The following is a 20,098-nucleotide window of genomic DNA, read 5'->3' on the forward strand; positions in this document are numbered from 1 at the left end:
CCAAAAAACTGGGTGTGAATTCTTGTAAATAAAAGCAAACCATTTCAAATATTCAGAGTCCAAAATACAAACAAAGTGCTGGAGAAATTCAGCAGGTTCAGCAGCATGTGTGTGGAGAGAAGCAGAGTTAACACTGAGTCCTGAATGACCGTTCTTCTTAACAAAAATTACACTGAGGTTGAAATGTTAACTCTGTTTTGCCTCACAGATGACTACTAGACCTGCTGAGTTTCTCCAACATGTTGTTTTAAAAATGTGTAAGTGATGAAATATGGTATAAGAATTCACAAATAAAAAAGTTAATTATATCTTTATTATATTTTAATTCAATTACCATAATAGTATCAAACAAAGAATTTAATTGGAATACAATTGATGATAACAAATGATGTTTGGTATAAGAAAGCAGTATAAATGACTTACTAATGATACATGTACCAGAAAATGAAAATAATATAGATAGCATCATAGAACATTTATGAAACAAAGGAACATTTGACCTATCTTAACTGTGCCAATCATGAGAAGCCATTCAGCCTCATCCCATCTTCCTGTACATGTTCCCTAAGCTTACAGGTCACACCTCTTATAGGAGGAGTCCAAATAAGTTCATAAGATCATAAAATATAGGAGAAGAATTAGGCCATTCAGCCCATCAAGTCTGCTCTGTGATCAAATCATAGCTGATATGTTCCTCACCCCCATTTTGCTGCCTTCTCTCCATATCCCTTCAATCGATGGTCACTACACCCAAGAGGATCCTCAACTGTGATGCCATCAATAATGCTTCCTCATTACACAATACCACATCCAGAGTAGCCTTCTCCCTGATTGGGGCAGTACGGTGGCTCAGTGGTTAGCACTGCTGCCTCACAGCTCCAGGGACCCGGGTTCAATTCCCTCTATGGGCAGCTGTCTGTGTGGAGTTTGCACATTCTCCCTGAGCCTGTGTGGGTTTCCTCTGGGAATCATCCAAAGATGTGCAGGTTTGGTGAATTGACCATGCCAAATTGCCCGTAATGTTAGGTGCAAGCGTAAATGTAAGGGAATGGATCTGGGTGGGTTGATCTTCGGAGGGTCGGTGTGGACTTGTTGGGCTGAAGGGCCTGTTTCCACACTGTAGGAAATCTAAGAAGAACATGCTGTTCCAAGAAACAATCTCTAATCCATTCAATGAACTCTGCCCCTAGGCTACTATTGCCAATTTGATTCTTCCAATCTATGTGCATGTTAAAATCACCCATGATTAGTGTCATACCTTTCTTGCAATCCTCTCATATTTCATGGTTTATAATGTGCCCCACTGCAGAACCACTGTTTGGGGACCTTTGGATTACTCCTACCAAATACTTCTTCCCTTCACTATTTTTTTGTTTCTACCCAGACTAAATCTATATTGTGATCTCCCATTCTTATGTCAGCATGAGCATTGATCCATTCCTTCACCAGCAAAGTCACACCTCCTCCTTTCCCTTTGAATCTATCTTTCTGAAGTGCTGAGTACCCCTTGATATTCAATTCCCAGATTTGGTCTCCTTGTAACTATGTCTCGGTAATCATTAACAAATCATCCCCGTTTGTTTGTATTTGTGCAATGAAATCAATAATCTTGTTTTGAATGCTTTGTGCATTTATATATAAAGCTTTAAAATTTGTTCCATGGTTAAATTTCCCTACTTTTATATAATTCTTTGGTGCATATAAATATTCTCCTGTTCCATCCCTCACCTTTATCGTCTGATAACATCTGCCACGTCACTAACCTGCACTGTTTCCATCTCCCTTAAATTAGGTTTCTAATTGCCCTGATAACTGAATTCTCTCCCTCCCCACCTCATTTAGTTTAAAGCCCTGTCTACAGACCTCATTATGCAATTCACTATGACTCTGGTCCCAGCACAATTCAGATGAAGACCATCCCATCGGAACAGGTCCCTTCTTCCCCAGTACTGGAGCCAATGCACATGAATTCAAACCCACTTCTCCCACACCAATATTTGAGCCACACATTTACCTGCATAATCCTATTTTGATGCTGTGCAAATTACTGGCTCAGATGGTAATCCAGAGATCATTGCCTTTTTGGTTCTGCTTTTTAATTTAGCTCCCAGCTGTTCATAGTACCTTAGCAGAACATCTGCCTAGTTTTAACTAGTCTTTGGTACCTATGTGGTGCATGACCACTGAATCTGCAGCCCAGATTAGATATCCCGAACCCAAGTACCAGGTACGCAACACAAATTTTGAGACTCTCGATCCTGGTCACAGAGAACAGTATCCAATGCCCTAACTATACTATCTCCAATTACAACATTTCTCTTATATCCCCCCACCTGAATAGCTCCCTGAACCATGATGTTGCTGTCAGTTAGCTCATCCTTCCTCCAGTCCCCAATCCTGTCCATACAGGGAGCAAGATTCTTGAACCTGTCGGACAAGGACAGGGCCTGAGGCTCTTGCAACTCTACCTCCTGGAAATCTCTACCTGCCTCACTCACAGCTACACATTCCTGTCCCTGACCACTGGCCAAATGTGAGTTAGTAATTTAGTCTAAGTTGTGTAACTGTCTCCTGAAACACAATGTACAGGTAACTCTTCCCTCCCAGATGTGTCACAATATTTGAAAATAGTTTTCAAATGTATAATTTGCTGTCTCAAATTACAGACAGTGACTTCCAGAATCCTACCGTCCTCTGGGTGAAACCGTTTTCTTATTTCCTTTCCAGTTCTTCTACGAGGTTAAATTCATGTAGCCTGCATGTTGACACTTTGCTAAGGTGAACAGATTGTAAAAGAATCTTTTTCATCTGTGCTCTTCATAATTATAAACATTACTTAGTATGTTATCCCTGACAATGATTACAATTTTTAAGTTAGTATAATTGTATAATGTGATTTAACATAAAAATGTAAGGTTTTGAACCACGAGTATTCAGAACGCAATAAAATGTGTATATTTGGTGACAAATTAACAGTTGAATGGGATAAAAATTGAGCACTAGATCTTGCTCGCTGAAAATAAAAAGTAAAGAATTCTGGACAGTGATGTGAATGGGTATTAGAATTCTGTGCACATGGTACTAATAAGGTAAAATAATTATTCTATTGAATATAAAATGGAAACTGAAACTCTACAAAGTGTACACAGCTAGGGCACTGAAATGTGCAATTCCTAGTATCTAATAATCGGTTGAATTCTGAGCATTGCATGTGAAAGAGCAAATAAAACTCCAAATGGATGAAACTAAGAACATATATGTGCACAAAATTGTAGGAGAAGCCTATTCAGCCCTTCAAACCTGCTGCACCACTCAATAAGTTAATGGCCAGTTTGTTTGTTTCAAATTCTATACTCCCATTTATTCTCAACAGTATTTGATTTCTTTGGCTAACAAGAATCTACCTAACTCCACCTTAAAAATACCCAATGGCCCTGCTTTAATTACTTTTTGAGGCCAAGATTATAAAAGTTGCAGAACAAAACCCCAACTGCCCAAAGAAAAATAAATGATCTTCAATCAAGTGATCCTCACTCTTCAGAAATCCAGTGGATACAAGCCCAGCCTGCCCAACATAACCTCAAAAGACAACATGATCATTGAAGGCATCAATCTAGTAAATCTCCTCTGAACCACTTCAAGTGCATTTATATTTTTACACCCCTACATCCTTATATAAAGAGATCAAAACTACCTATTGTGTTTAAAACGTGGTCTCACAAATGCCCTGTGTAACTGAAGCATAAATTCTTATTTTAGGAGTTATATTTTTAAGGATAGCATTCCATTTGACTTAATTACCTGCTATACCTGTGCACTAACATTTTTGACTCGTATTAGAGCACCTAGATCCCTCCCCACCTTGGAATTCACCAGTCATTCTCCATTTAAATAGTACTCAACTTTTTTTTAATTCTACCTACCAAAGTGAACAACTTCACATTTTTCCACATTATATTTCTTCTGTCAGATTGTTGGCCACTCAATCAATCCACGAATACCTGATTGAAAGTTCCTTATATCTCCTTCATGACATACTTTTCTGACTATCTTTATGTAACATGCAAACATAGCTAGATGGCCTTCCCTTCCCTCATCCAAGTCATTGATATGAACTATAAAAAGAGGAAGTACCAGCATAAACCGCTACAGAATCCCAAACATCACATCCAACTATTCAGAAAAAGATGCATGAAAGCATTACCCACTTTCCACTTGCCAGCCAACTAATCTTCTATCCACGTTAGCCATCTATGTGTTGTAGCATGGTGGTGAACCCTTCTATTAATTAAACCTAACACCTAGAAAAAACTCACCTCACCTCGTAATCTGTTAAAATAAGAGTCAGAAAACTCATTCTTTAACTCTAAAAGTGAACATTAATCAATAACAATTCACAATTCTAAGTGCCCTTCCTCTTAACTGTTTATTATCTGCCTCCAACTCTACAACAATATACTGCTCTAATGCAAACAAGTTAAAATTACATCGACTTAATTTTAAAACCATACTGCAGCTGTCATCTACAGTGTCTGTCTTCTTCTGGCTGAAGATCTCTCTGGGTCAGCTTCTTTCTTTTTACTGTGAAGATGTTCCATGTGAAATGTAACTTTGGTAAAGAGTGTTTCAGTCTTTTGGGTCTCTCTCTCTCTCTCTCCCTCTCTCTCAGTGGCAGTTACTCTGTCTGATTATCAAACTGCCTGCTTTTGTTATACCCCCAACATTGGATTGTCTCATGGTTTGATGTTAGCAAAACAATAAATTCAAACTCGATTGGTTTTAGTATCATGGGCATAATTTAAGCTGTTTGGTTAAATACAAACTTTTGTCAAAACAGCAACAAGCTCAAGTATCTATTTCACAGCCAAATGTTACATATATTAAATTTTCCAGCACACTCTGGGTCTGCTAGCTAGTCATCATTAGTACTCGTCAGCTCTCAGTTCAGAATTGCATTCACTCACTGTTCAAGGTATAGTACACACCTTCAACTTCATCACAGATGCAATCACCATACAATTCATTCTACTTTACACAACAATCTTTTTCTGTGGCACATTGTCAAACTTCTTCTGGAAATCAAACTACAGAACATCAGTAGGTAGATTTTTTTTTATCCACAGTAATGTTGCTTGTTCAAAGAACTACAATAAATTAATTAAACACAATCAGTCTTCACAAAGCCAAATCACACTTTTACACAATATCCTGTGTTTTCCTAAATTCCAAGCTATTATATCTTTGATGAAGTACACTTAACACATGCCCCCATGATGGATGTCAAGCTGCCTGGCCTATAATTTTGAGTTCTCTGCCTCTCTCCCTTCTTGAGGGTAGAAGTTTTGTTTGCTACTTTCCAACCTGATGAAATTTTCCAGAATCTTGAGAATTCTAAAAAAAATCACACAATCATGCCAATTTCCACATTAGCTGCTGCTTTTCAAATGCTAGGGTGAAATTCAAGGCCTTATGAACCAACAGCTCTAACGGTTTTTTTTCTGCACTGCTTCCTCTGTGATTGTAATTTTACCAAGTTCCCCTCTTCTCTTCACCTTCTGATGAAGAGCCAATACTGCAATACTTTCTACATCCTCTATAATGAAGTTAGAAGTAAGGTATTTGTTAATTTTGATTGCCATTTCTTTATTATCAACTATTAACTCCCAATTCTCATTCTCTGGAGGACATATGCTTCACTGACTTTCCTTTCCTTTATCAACACCTGTAGGAGCTCTTGCTTGTATTTTGTACAGTCTGGGTAAATACAAATTCAGACATGCAACATGGACTGTCAATTCACTCCCACCCATTTTAGGTTATCACATAATTCCCAAATTACGCAAAGTGGGGGTGAATATGTCGTTGAATTCCACAGAAGGAGAAATGATTAAAGACTGAAATTGCATATACTGTCTATGAATGGTGGATTCAAACTCTGTATCCTAGTTATGGATGAGGCATTTATTCTCAAACCTCTTGGTGAACAGACACAGAAAATACACAGAATGAGTCTGGCTGAAGAACAGGAATTAAGTTAGATTTGTGTTCATTGTACTTTCCCATGTATGGGTTTTTGTTTTCAAAAATTAATGCACTAACAATCATTACAGAAAAATGTGAACATCCAATGAAGATGTTTGCCTCATTATCAAACTGATCAGAGATAAGGGTATTATCAGTTTGTAGAGATTAATTCATAGAAGAAAAGTAATGTTTAGTGAGTTAACAAATACAGTTAAAAACAGTAATTTTATAACTTTGCAGGTCTCTAGATTATCTCATAAACTCACTTGTGAACATATGCTGCCCAAAATAATATAGGTGTTCTCCAAAGAGAACCTACAGTTGTGATAAAATATAGTTCATATTACTCCTCCAATCATCAAGGACACTTAGGATCCCTCTCCTTCTTACGGTGCTTCTTGCTTTTTGGTGCAGTTTCATTAATATTTGATCCTGCACTTGGGTTCACAGCTGGCATTGGAGTATTACTTTTTCTTAATCCTTGTTCTTTGCCTTTGGGATTCATTGGTATTGGCTCAGAGCATCGAACACATTGCCTTGTTCGCATATTGTCTTTAGGAGCTGTAAGAAAAACAATATTAAATAAATAGAGCTTTACTAGTGGAACACATTTGATGTGCTGAAAGCTTTATTACCTGGAATGGTATTGGACAATGTTGGTCAAGATGTGATGTTTGTTTTGTCAAATTAATGAATAGACCCATTTTCTAAAAATAAGTCATCGTAGTTATACAGTAACTTTCACAATATTCCAAAATACTCCACATCCTATGAATTACTTTTGGGAATGCTGTCACCATTGGTAGCTTACACACAGTCAATTTGCCAACACATTTGCCTATTGAACCAGCAATAAGATGGTAATTGATTAATCTTCTGCAACATTACTTCAATTTGATATACTGCAGCATTATCTTTCACGGCAAAGGGTAATTCCCGTAATTATGACTTTATAACAAATTTCTTTTTACATGTTGTATCACCGTTAACTAGAAAGCTTCTGGGTGCTAATCAAGACTGAAATGTTATTGTGAGCAAGTGCTGCAATGTCTCGTGTACCATCATTGGGTCATGTGTTTATAAACAAAAGCTCTATCTACTCTGTAAAATACATGTAAAAGATCCCAAAACACAATTTCAAGAGAAGTGATGCTTATACTTGGCTTATTACAAAACAGAAAATGTAGCCATTGCATAGCTTCAAACAAAAGCAAAACAGTATGGACGCTGGTAAACCTGAAGTGTAAACAAAATGTGCTGAAGAAACTCAAAAGATCTGGTAGCATCTGTGGAGAGAAAAACAGAGTTAATGTTTTAAGTCTGACATGACTGGCCTCAGAACTTCTGAAGAGTCATACTGGGATTAAAGCATTTAACTTTTTCTCTCCCCACAGAAGCTGTCAGACCTGCTGAGTTTCAACAGCATTTTGTTTTTATGCATAGTTATGAATGCATACATTAACCTACAAACCATTTATCAATATGTTTAATCTGCAGAAAGAAGTAACATTTCCATTTTAACAGATGTAACATTCAGACTTGGATTAGTAAGTGGCAAGTAATAGTCATATTACACAAATGCCAATCAATGACTATCTCCAATAATGTAGAGGTGCCAGTGTTGGACTGGAATGGACAAGGTCAGTAATCACAAGACACCAGTTATGGTACAAAAGGTTTATTTGAAATCACAAGCTTTTGGAATGCTGTCCCTTCATAAAGTGAAGTCTCCAGCTGACAAAGAAGCAGCACTGTGAAAGCTTATGATTTCAAATGAATCTGTTGGATTATAACGTGATGTTGTGTGAATCCTGACATTTTCAATAAGACAGCATCTAACCATTCCCCTTTGAAATATAAAGGCATTAGCATTAGATAATGTCCCACTACCAACAACCTAAAAGTTAATATTTACCAGAAATTGAGTTGCACCATTCATGTAAATACTGTAGCTAGAAGAGCAGATCAGAGGCTCAGAAGTCTGCAGCAAGGAGCTCCTCTCCTAACTCCCCAAAGCCTGTCTCACTGCCTGCATATCACAATTCAGGAAAGTGATAGAATATTCTCTACTTATTTGAATGTGCGTTGCCACATTATCACTCATGAAATGTACCACAATCCAGGACAAGTAAGCCAGTTCATTAGCCCAATCACCAATCTGAACATTCACTCCCCGTATCATCAATAATGTGTGCACCATAAACTGGAAACAACAGTGTGTACAATATGAAAAATACATTCAGCAACTCAACAGCACCATCCAAACCTGCAACTTTTACAATCAATAAGGACAAGGTAAAAGGCCTTTAAGAACACTACCTGGAAGTATCCCTCCACATCATCCTGTCTTGGAATTATATCATTGTTACTAGATCAAGATCCTGGAACTCTGTTCTAAAAAGCAGTAGTATGCCTATATATAATAGACTGCAGCAGTTCAAAAATGTAGTATGCTACCAGTTTATCATGAGCAAAAAGGGACGGGCCTCAAATGCTGGCCTTATTAGTCATATTACATGCATGAAAAAATAAAAAACTAACATCTACATGAAAAGAACCAATTATTTAAAAACCTCATCTACGCTACTAAAGTATCTTTTAAGCATTAAAATTTCTCCAAACATGAATCAAGGACATGGTGGCCAATATTCTTAAAGTTCCCCATATAGCTGCTATTATTACACAATGGGACAAACCTGTATTGTGATATCTGGCTTGGCTATCCATTCAAGGGACTCCAGAAATGCTAGATAGTAAACAGAACTTAGTGAGCGGGCTGATGTAATGTGTTCCATAGTTCAGAATGCATGGCCACAACCAACACTTCAGGACATTACTCAAAATGCAGCCATCAATTAGCAGGACTGTCTTTGCATAATGCAGATTTGCTCAGGCCGTATGTGGGAGATGAAGGATACCTTTGCGCGATCATCTACACATGATCTCCCTGTGTTTGCAGGTTCTTTTGGAGTTTGCCAGCTAATGTCATCACTCAAACCCTTGATTCCCTCATTGATTTAAATCTGTCTCTCACTCCCTTGAATATACTTAACCAACTCTAAACAGTCCTCTGCAGAAGACTAAAACTAAAAATCAGACTAGATTAATTATAATTAATTGATTATGATTAACTTGTGACATTTTGAGCTATGAGCCAATGTTAAATGGAGCATTGGATATTTTTGATTGAACAGATTTTGACTGAAAAATGAATTAACAGCTGAAATAAATCATCTGTAATTTCAAACAAACCTATGGTATACGGCTTCCAATTTTACTCACTCATAGGATTTTTATTTCATAACCTGAAGGAATGCAAAATAGAATTTAAGAATTATATTGTGACCGAAGACAGAACACTTTATAAATTGGTGAAAGAAATTTACGCATTAAGACTTGGTGTAGGATACAACTAATGTTGGGGTCAGTAAAAGTGAATCAATCCAGTTTAAGGAAGTAGCAATTAGTCAATGTGAAGCTTGACTTTCAAGTGCTTCTGTTTTTTAAGAGGAAGCAAAGACTAACCAGAGGTAGTGAGTTCCACAATCTCAGTTATTAGAATGAATCAGTTAACAACTAAGGAAATGCTTCGAGTGCGTATTTCAACAAAATGATGTTTAATGAAGAGGTTTCAGTGTGAATGTTCACTTATCAGGAAATTAGGTAAACATATATGCAAATTCAGTAGGTAAATAACTACTGCAGTATCTTACAAAGACAGTCAAATCAGTAAAGATAGAAAAGAGTTGGAGACAAGAGGGAGAAAACAATACCCTAAGAGATAGAACTGTATGCTTAGACTGAAAGGAGCCTATTTTAACATAGCAACAGGATTGAATCAAAGATAATATTTACAATAAGGAATTGCTCAAGATAACATACATATTCATTCTGAAATTGGATGTAACCTTCTTGAATGCAACATTTTGTGCTGAAGCCTTAAAGATTCAGTGAATAATGAAGATGAATTCAGTAATCCAGTGCTTGAAGGTCTATAGGTCAACAAACAAGAGGCTAGAGTTGGTTTAATTGCAAGCATCATAAGTAAAACAGTTTTCTGAAGAATGAAGAACCAATTTTTTTTAAATTGCACTGGAAGTCCTGTCATGAATTCATCTGCATAATTATTTACAAGAAAATGTGGAGTCAAATAGTTGGGAAAGGCTGGTAATGGGGGGAGAGGAAAATATATGTAACTTAGACGGAAAGGAAGAATTAAGGACAATGTCACTATCAGCAACAAATATTTTAAAAGTTCAGAAACAGTTTCAAACACTTAGAATTCTTTGGTAAGACTTTGAGCAAAAGGATTAAAAACTGTTTGAAAAATAAATGGAAAGGGAACCCTAGGCGTAGCATGAGGTTGCAGGCAGATGGTGGGGATACAAACACCCACCCCCTCATTACAACAATGTTCGGTATCTCAAGCCTGCTGCACCATTCAGAAAAATCAAGGTTAATCTGACTAAGATTTTGAACTCCATTTCTTGATTACAAATCATTATCCTCCACACTCCTGATGACCATGGACATTAACTTTTGACTGCCTCACAGATCAAACATCTGTCTAACTCAATCTTAAAAATCAATGATCCAACTTCCAAACTCTCTAAGCAAAGAATTCCAACGATTAGATTACGGTCTGACAGATAATCAAAATTTACTTAATCTCCATTTGAAGTGGGAGATCCATTACTCATAAAACTGCATCCCTTGTTCTTAATTCTCCTGTGGGGTAATATCCTTTCAACATCTACTTTGTAAACTTCCCTCAGAATTGTGCATGATTTATTTACATCAAATTTCATTCTTCTAAAATCAAGTGACAAACGTCCAACCTATTCAACATTCTATCATAAAACAACACTTCAATACCAGGATTAAAGCACAAAAATATTCTCTCTACTTCATCTATTACAAATATATCCTGTATTGCGGCTGTTCATAACTAAAGTTGACAAGATGGCAGCCTAGGGCGTTTTAGATTAGATTAGATTAGATTATTTACAGTGTGGAAACAGGCCCTTCGGCCCAACAAGTCCACACTGCCCCGCCGAAGCGCAACCCACCCATACCCCTACATCTACCCCTTACCTAACACTACGGGCAATTTAGCATGGCCAATTCACCTGACCTGCACATCTTTGGACTGTGGGAGGAAACCGAAGCACCTGGAGGAAACCCACGCAGACACGGGGAGAATGTGCAAACTCCACACAGTCAGTCGCCTGAGGCGGGAACTGAACCCGGGTCTCTGGTGCTGTGAGGCAGCAGTGCTAACCACTGTGCCACCGTGCCGATACACGATGGCCAAAAATGGTTGACAGTTGCACATTGCAGATATTTACAGCGAGACTTGTGGCTTCCATACAGGGCCATTGGATAAGATAAGGAAATACCTCAGTGAGAGAAGACAGGGAAGTATCATCAGTCTGGCATCCCTGAGAGAGGTACAGATGAAAACCTTTTTAGCAAACCGATATAAAAGTTCCACTAACATAGAGTAGAAGAAGGTAACTGAACCGAAAGAGTTAAAAGTTTTTCAGGTAGTTATAAATTACACTAAGTACACTGACACATATATATTCGTACAATAACTGTAGTGGTTTTAATTTTACTATATCAAACTTTGGGGGATTTAATTAGATTTCTGTAGACAGGCAGTTCCAAGCACACAGCATTTTTGATATGAAAACATCCTTGAAAAATCTAGGTAACAGAAGTCCAGTAACAACCAGCCAGAAGTTTGTAGTTTAGCAAGAACCAAAAACAAAGTATATTCCCAAAATAATCTAGACTGTTTGGATAATTGTCATTATATATTAAACATATGAGTAGTGTGAAATTGGAAGTGTAAACCTGCAAGCATCCATGTTGGGATTTAATTGAATTCTTCTGAATAGCCAAAGAAAGGCAGTAAAAAGTGGTTCCCTCATTAGCAGGGAAGATGGAGCAACAAATGATGTAAACAAACAAACTCTGAGAGGTTATAAAATGGAAACTGAACAATTGTAGCTTCGCAGCTTTGTATGCAGAATTCTGTGAAAGTGAATGAATTTCATCTTATCAGTGGAGTTTGAATATGTGCTAGTTGGTGGTGAAACATTTGTGAAAGGAATTTGAAATAAAATGGTGAGGGAAGAGGGTTGGTGACCCACCCAAGAATGAAACTTCTGCCTTGAACCAACTCGCAACTGCAAAATAGAAAAGTTCTGTTGGTTTGATGTCCCCAATTTGTTGGTCTTGTTAAAGAACAGTAGATGTAACTAAGTAACTTTATATATAAAACTAACTTTATATTGAAACTGCAATGATAAATTTCATTATAATTGGTAGAAATTAGTATCTTTTATAATGACAGCAGTAAAAAGAATAGATTGCATCCAAAAGGTCCTTCATGATAAGCTTTTGTTAATTAATGTGATAGAGCTGGGAAGTACCTGAGAATGAGTGTGGTTATCAGTAAATTGGAATTTAGTTAAATACAGCATCCATTGTAAGGACTACAGATCAAGATGTCTGGTAACATCGGAGATCATGGTAAGACTTTGGGCTGTCTGTAGAGATGTCCATGATTGATTGTGTGTTTACAGAATTGGATGTATAGACAGGGGGTTTGGGGGGTTGGGGAGAAGTGGAGGGGGGGGGGAGGGGGTGACATGGCTGACAGTGATATTACTCTTGATACCCACAGAACATCCTGCTCCAACATCCTGCTGAAGTAATGAAGCCAAATTGTACAAGTGTCTCACTAGTGCTCTGTACTGCTACATCAAGACGCCCCTATTTTTCTACTCCACACCACTTGTGACAAGATCTAAATTCTATTTGCCTTTCTAATTATCTGTCATATCCATGTGTTAACTATTTTTGATTTGTATACACAAAACTCAGATTTGATTGAATTCTTCTGAAGTCTCTCTCCACGGAAATAATATTCTGCTGTACAATAGCTGCCTAACTTGTGGTGATGTTGCATGACATGTTTAGGAGATGACTGCCCTCAATATTACATTATCATATTTCCATAGACCAGCATCGTAAGCAGGTTGTTAAAGCCATCCAGCCTAGCTTTAGGATACAACTGACTGTTACTATCCCTGCACATGTGTTTTAGATAAAATCCATTTGATCAAATCCTTTTGTAAACTTAGAAAATCTTCTTCGCTGTCTACAACGACACCAATTTTGGTGTTGCCCACAATCATGCCTTCTATATTCTCATCCAAGTAATTTATATGAATGACAAACAAAAGGGAACCCAAAACCGATCCCAATGGAACACTACTGGTGACAGTCCTCCTAAAAACAACTTTCCACCACTACTCTCTGTCTCCTTCCATTAAGCCAATTATGTATCCAACTGGCAAGCTCACCCCAAATCCTATGTGAGCTAACTTTGCTTGTTAGTCTACCATGTGGAACCTAGTTGAAGGCTTTACTAATGTCTTAGTAATCAACATCTACTACTTTGCCTTCATCAATCTTTTTAGTAACTTTCTCTAAAAGCTTATTCAAGTTTGTAAGAGACAATTTTCCTCACTCCGAACCATACTGACTGTCCTGAATCAACATTTGCCTCTTCAAATGTCCATAAATCCTATCTTTTAAAATGACCTCTAACAACTTACCCACAACTCAAATCTATAGTTCCCAGTTTCTCCTTACAACCCCTCTTAAACTAAGGTATAACATTAGCCACCCTCCAGTCATTAAGCACCTTACCCATAGTTATAGATACTGCAAATATTTCTGCAAGGTGTCTCACAATATTTTGGGATACATTAGACAAGGTCTTGGAAATTTATCACCTTTATATCCTCTAAGACCTCCAGAAGTTTCTCTTCAGTTCTATGAACTGTTTCTCAAAACATCGAAATTTATTGCTCTACATTCTCTAGTTTCCATTTCTTTCTCCACGATAAAACCTTTGAACTTATTGTCATTTGTGTATTTTCATTACACATTAATATTAAATCTAGAAGTTACAGTTGTAATATAACTAAATGATTGCCTTACCTTTACGTTTACAGCATTTACAACAAATGACCAGTACAATAATAATTAGAAGCAGTGAAAATATTGCTATACAGATGTAGATCCACCAAGGAAAAGAATTGCTGAAACTAGAACCTGCAAGAAACACACAAATTTTTTTTAAAAGTATTTCATTTTAGAAGAAAACAGTTTATTATTTAATTCTAGGATGGCAATATACAGATAGCAATTTACAGATGATATTGAGAACTAGCTGCCTGAACAGTAACAGCATAGCCAGCCTTCACATCCAAAGTTCCAATGTGGACCATAACAGCACTTCAAACATATAAAGTTACTCCTGAAGTACCTCAGGTGTGAGTTTGAACATTTGAATCCAGGTTGTGGTTGGTGCAGGCCAAGTCTGTCCACAGTTTGGTTCAGAACAGCAATAGATTAGTTATATCAATTACATAATCCATAAGAATAAAAGTGAAAAGTTGTTTTAATAATGGCGCTCTTCTAAAGATGGCGTAAAAATTTTACACACTGCATCTTATCCACGCCAAATTTGACTTAGATATATTTGATGCTCAAACAAAGAAAATGTCCTTCTCCACAGCATTCATCTTTGTTCAGCTACAATAAAATATCCACAAATATGAAAAAATGCAAAAATAATGATACTGCTGGAAAACTGCATTTGCTGCAATGTAGCAAAAAAATGTAGAATTTGCTTGTAAACACTTTTGCTCCTACTTCCAAAACAATTGTAAGGATGTCTGTGCAGAACACAAGTATAACTTCAGTAGAAGTTCTGAACAGAATAGATCTTGAAAATTTTATTTGTCACTTGAAATGTAACTACAGTGTGCTTCAGTCCAACAATACATTTTCTTAACACATGCTAGAGTAGTCAAATATTGACTCATTAATTATTTAAATGGAAAATGCATGATCAATTTGGATTCTTGATAAACTTTATATCCTTGATATATTCTTGATAATTCTTGATAATCTTTTTTTCCATCTATCTTACTTCATGAAAGAGCTTACATTTTTATACAGTATCTGTTGCAACCTTGGTATTTTGACTGTGCTTTCCAACCTGTTAAGAACATTTAAACATGCAGCCAATTTGTGTACAGCAATGAGCATAGTGGACAACTAAGCTCAGGCTAATGATATAGAAATAGGAATTTAAATTCCACCACAGCAGCTGAGAATTTACTTTCATTTAATTAAATGTAAAGTCAAAAATAGCAATGTGTAACTGCTGGATTGTCATGAAACCCTTGCTGGTTCACCAATGTCTTTCAGAAAAGGAAATTTGCTGTCCTTTCCCAGTCTGGCCAACACATAGACCTAGATTAATGTAGCTTATTCTTCTCCTTCTAGGTAATTTGAAATAAATATTGTCAGTGATAACCATGTACTGTGAATGAACAGCACAGTGAGGCTTTAGTTCATTATGTTCATCTCTCCATTTGTAATTTGATCACCTTCATTATCAGATCTGCCTAGACTGCAAACCTATCAGCCTTACATCAGTAGTCAGGAAGTGCTAGAATCATAAATAAAAATTATGTGTTTGATCACACGTCATCACGGACAAATTTGTTGATTTATTTTGAGGATCTTAGAAGCAAAATTGGTAAAAGGGAGTCAATATTTGTAGTCCATTAGGATTTTCAGAAGGCTGTTGGTAAGGTCCCACACAGGCATTAACTTAGAAGAATTAAAGCACATGGTAAAGAAGGTAATGCACTGGCATGGATTTAAGATTATTTTCTGTGTTAGTCAGTGTAGAAATAAGTGGGTTATCAAGGTTTGTATAAAGATGTGTGGCTTGGGTGCCCATTGTCATAGTTATGGGTATGTTTGTCGAGCTGGGAATTTAATTTGCAGATATCTTGTCCCCTTTCTAGGTGACATCCTCAGTGCTTTCGAGCCTCCTGTGAAGTGCTGCTCTACTATGTCACAGGAAATAAATGAATAAATCCGCTGTCAATAAATCCACTGAAGGTTAACAAGCAAACAAGCTTGTATGAAGGCAAAAAGAACCTTAGCCTTTATTGCAAGAGGATTTGTGCAGTAGGGCAGTCAATCTTTGCTTTAATTATGTAAGAATGTAGTTCAAATTAGGGATGAGTACTAAATGCTGGTCCAGCCAGTGACACCCTCATCCCATTAATTAATTAATTATAAACAAACCACATCTGAAGTACCATGTACAGCTTTGGTCTCCTTTTTTTAATAAGACTTAGAATCCCTATGGTGTGGAAACAGGCCCTTCGTCCCCACAACTCAACACCAACACTGTAGAGTGACCCACCCAGACCTATTCCCCTATCCTATATTTACCCTTTACTAATGCGCTTAACCTACACATCCCTGAACATTCTGGCAATTTAGCATGGCCAATTCACCTAACCTGCACATCTTTGTGATGGTGGGAGGAAACCGGAGCACTTAGAGTAAACCCATGCAGACATGGGGAGAATTTGCAAACTCCACACAGACAGTTGCCCAAGGCTGAAATCGAACCTGGGTCCCTGGCACTGTGAGGCAGCAGTGCTAACCACTGAGCTACCGTGCCACTCCTTATCTCAGCAAAGATTATATTTCCAAAGTGGGAAAACAAACAAGGGTCACCAGACTTGTTCCCAGGATAGCTGAACTGTCTTATGAAGAGAGATTGGGCAAACTGGGTATATATTCCACAGTTTCACATAAGGACAGGTGATATAACTGAAACCTACAAAATACTTAAAAAGATAGACAGGGTAGAGAAGGTTAAAATGATTCTCCTGGCTGGGGAGTCTAGAATCAGGAGGCACAATTTAAAAATAAGGGTGAATGCCACTTAGCTGTGAGATGAAGAGAAACTTTATTTTACTCAGAAGTTGATTATCCATGGAATTCTCTGTCAAGGAGGGTTGTGGAAGCTTGGTCTTTGAGTACACAGAGAGTGATAAATTTCTGATTACCCATAGAGAGTTATGGAGATGGGCTAGGGAACTGATTAGGAAAGTTAGTATGCATCTTGTTCTCTTGTTCAAGTTGGACAAATGAACTTGTTGGTCTTTTTGATGTATTATCTTCACTTTAAAAAACCAGAATTACATCAAATGTTGGTAAGATCACAGTAAAGTGGTGGATCAAATGTTCTAGATGTCAGAAAGTGAAATATAATAGAATAGAGGCCATGGGTTTAGTTTGTAATGGGGCCACATATGTACGGTGCTGCATGTATGAATAGCAGTACATGATTACATTGCTTTTTGTCATTTACATAAATGATTTGGATGCGAGGACAAAAGGTACAGTTAGTAAGTTTGTGAATGACACCAAAGTTGGAGGTGTAGTGGACAGCGAAGAGGGTTACCTCAGATTACAACAGGATCTGGACCAGATGTGCCAATGGGCTGAGAAGTGGCAGATGGAATTTATTTCAGATAAATGCGAGGTGCTGCATTTTGGGAAAGCAAATCTTAGCAGGACTTATACACTTAATGGTAAGGTCCTAGGGAGTGTTGCTGAACAAAGAGGCCTTGGAGTGCAGATTCATAGCTCCTTGAAAGTGGAGTTGCAGGTAGATAGGATAGTGAAGAAGGCGATTGGTATGTTTTCCTTTATTGGTCAGAGTATTGAGTACAGGAGTTGGGAAGTCATGTTGTGACTGCACAGGACATTGGTTAGGCCACTGTTGGAATATTGCCTGCAATTCTGGTCTCCTTCCTACCGGAAAGATGTTGTGAAACTTGAAAGGGTTCAGAAAAGATTTACAAGGATGTTGACAGGGTTGGAGGATTTGAGCTACAGGGAGAGGCTAAACAGGCTGGGGCTGTTTTCCCTAGAGTGTCGGAGGCTGAGGGATGACCTTAAAGAGGTTTACAAAATGATGAGGGGCATGGATAGGATAAATAGACAAAATATTTTCCCTGGGGTTGGGGAGTCCAGAACTAGAGGGCATAGGTTTAGGGTGAGAGGGGAAAGATATAAAAGAGACCTAAGGGGCAACTTTTTCATGCAGAGGGTGGTACGTGTATGGAATAAGCTGCCAGAGTATGTGGTGGAGGCTAGAACAATTGCAACATTTAATAGGCATTTGGATGGGTAGATGAATAGCAAGGGTTTGGAGGGATATGGGCTGGGTGCTGGCAGGTAGGACTAGATTGGGCTGGGATATCTGGTCAGCATGGACAGGTTGGACCGAAGGGTCTGTTTCTATGCTGTACATCTCTCTGACTCTATGACTCTATGAAATGTCCCAAGAATGTCCCATAAATATACAAGGGAATCTTTGAAATGATGAAGTGCCTTTTGAAATGATCTGAGGGTACTCTCCCCAAAATGCATTTTTGTAATCAACAAACTGCTGTTTAATTTACTTTGCAGTTCACTTGTGATGATTCTACAACAGAGATATAGTGAGTAAAATTAAGCTTTAAAATGGGTGGGAAAAACATATCAGTGAGGGCAGTAGTTGCAATTGACACACTAGCTCATCAGGCTCAATCAATTCCACCAAATATTTCAAAATCACCAGCCCTGCACTCACTGCCTTTCAGACATTTATGGTGAAAATGCTTCCTACCAAATGCAGCAAAGCCACAACATATTCAATTTCACAACTAAATAGGCATTGTTCTTACCTGGAATGCTAACAGTGTAATTGACCCAAGTTGGATTCTTGAGGGTAGAGTGTGATACCTCACAGACATAAACAGTTCCAGAATGAGCCGGCTGTGTTTCTACCAAATAACTGGTAGCTTCAAATAATCCTTCAGCATTCTTTTCTACAGATGTCTTTGTTCCACGTTCAACATTTTGATCATCTTTACGCCAGGCAATCATGTAATCGTCGGGATAGAACCCAGACGTTTTACATATACACGTTAGAGTGCCATTTGCAGAAAACTTCGGAATAATTTTCAGAGGATGCGGAGAAGCTATAGAACAATTTAAAAAAAGCTTCTTAATTTCCAAGTTAGAGCATATATAGTGTACATTTCATTGGGCACTGCTTCACATCAGTGTAGTTGTTCTTTATCTAATAATTGCTTCATAGAATCTGCAGTTTTTGATATGATTGTGAATTATTTTGTATTAATTTTCGGAGCCTGGGTGTTGCAAAAATTCTGACAGAACATTAAATAGAAACTTGGGGTATTTGCATCACACTGCAGTGTAATAAGACTGCATACAAAAAAGGGGATTATACAAGAATGTACTGAGCGAATATTTATTTGCTGGTTCAATCTTTGGTCTGCATTGGATTAATTTGTGCCACTTTGTAGGATTATAATTGGCCGGTGTTCAAGTCCTATCTTCTCCAGAGTATGTCATGACATCTCTGAACTGGTTGATTACAAATACCTCTGAGACGAAGTAGGGAAAGTTAAATGAGTCATGTTTCAAATGACTATCCAATGGTGCCTGTGAAAATGCTCACAGAGAATATCCACTCAGAATATAATTGAATTTATTTGAAGTGTTTTGTGAAAACCATTGTTCAGGCTAACTGTCAGGTTACTTTAGCACAATCATTTCTTAACTGAAAAGGGAGAATGATAATCACAATGTTAGCTGTTTGCATGGAGTATATAATTTAGTTTGTTTCAATTTGTAGAAACAAAAGCATTGCAGGCCTGACAGGGGAGGGTTGTGAGAATTTCTATTGCAGAGAGCTGGCACTGACATCAAGATGAATGGCCATCTATTATTCTATAACCATTGTATTATTCTATTTTATATTGCTGAATTTTCTGGGATTAAAAAAAGAATAATTCTAGCATTTTTCCCCCTGGAATAGGTTTCAACAAAAATAATCATTACTAATTTCAAAATCTGGCATATATTACTGTAGAAAAGGTCCCAATAGAAAAACCAACATGGCAGGCTACAGTACAGGAACAGCTCATTTCGGCAAACTAGAACATGTGCATGTTTGTATTTCTTTTTAGTTGTTTGTTGAACGTAAGCATTGCTGGCTGGCCATCCTTTAGTGGCTGTCCTTAGTTGTCTTTGAGAAGGTGGCGATGAGCTGCCTTCTTGAACCATTGCAGTCCATGAAGTATAAGTGGGCCTATCA

The 20,098-nt window shown here is 37.5% G+C and overlaps 1 protein-coding gene across 3 annotated transcripts in view; it reads right to left on the reverse strand.

Annotated features, from left to right (window-relative positions):
- Positions 1–386: 386 nt before the first annotated feature.
- The window catches only part of LOC140453186 (tapasin-related protein-like), a 30,276-nt gene continuing 10,564 nt past the window's right edge, over positions 387–20,098 (reverse strand). For all 3 annotated transcript variants that reach the window (XM_072547683.1, XM_072547685.1, XM_072547684.1), the window contains exons 4-6: positions 18,660–18,956; positions 14,044–14,157; positions 387–6,585 (exon numbers count right to left, since the gene is read on the reverse strand). In XM_072547683.1, the coding sequence (XP_072403784.1) occupies positions 6,383–6,585; positions 14,044–14,157; positions 18,660–18,956 (614 nt within the window). In that variant the 3' untranslated portion in view covers positions 387–6,382. The remainder of the gene's footprint in view (positions 6,586–14,043; positions 14,158–18,659; positions 18,957–20,098) is intronic.

The sequence above is a fragment of the Chiloscyllium punctatum genome, chromosome 26 (assembly GCF_047496795.1).
Source record: "Chiloscyllium punctatum isolate Juve2018m chromosome 26, sChiPun1.3, whole genome shotgun sequence".
Classification (NCBI taxonomy): Eukaryota; Metazoa; Chordata; class Chondrichthyes; order Orectolobiformes; family Hemiscylliidae; genus Chiloscyllium; species Chiloscyllium punctatum.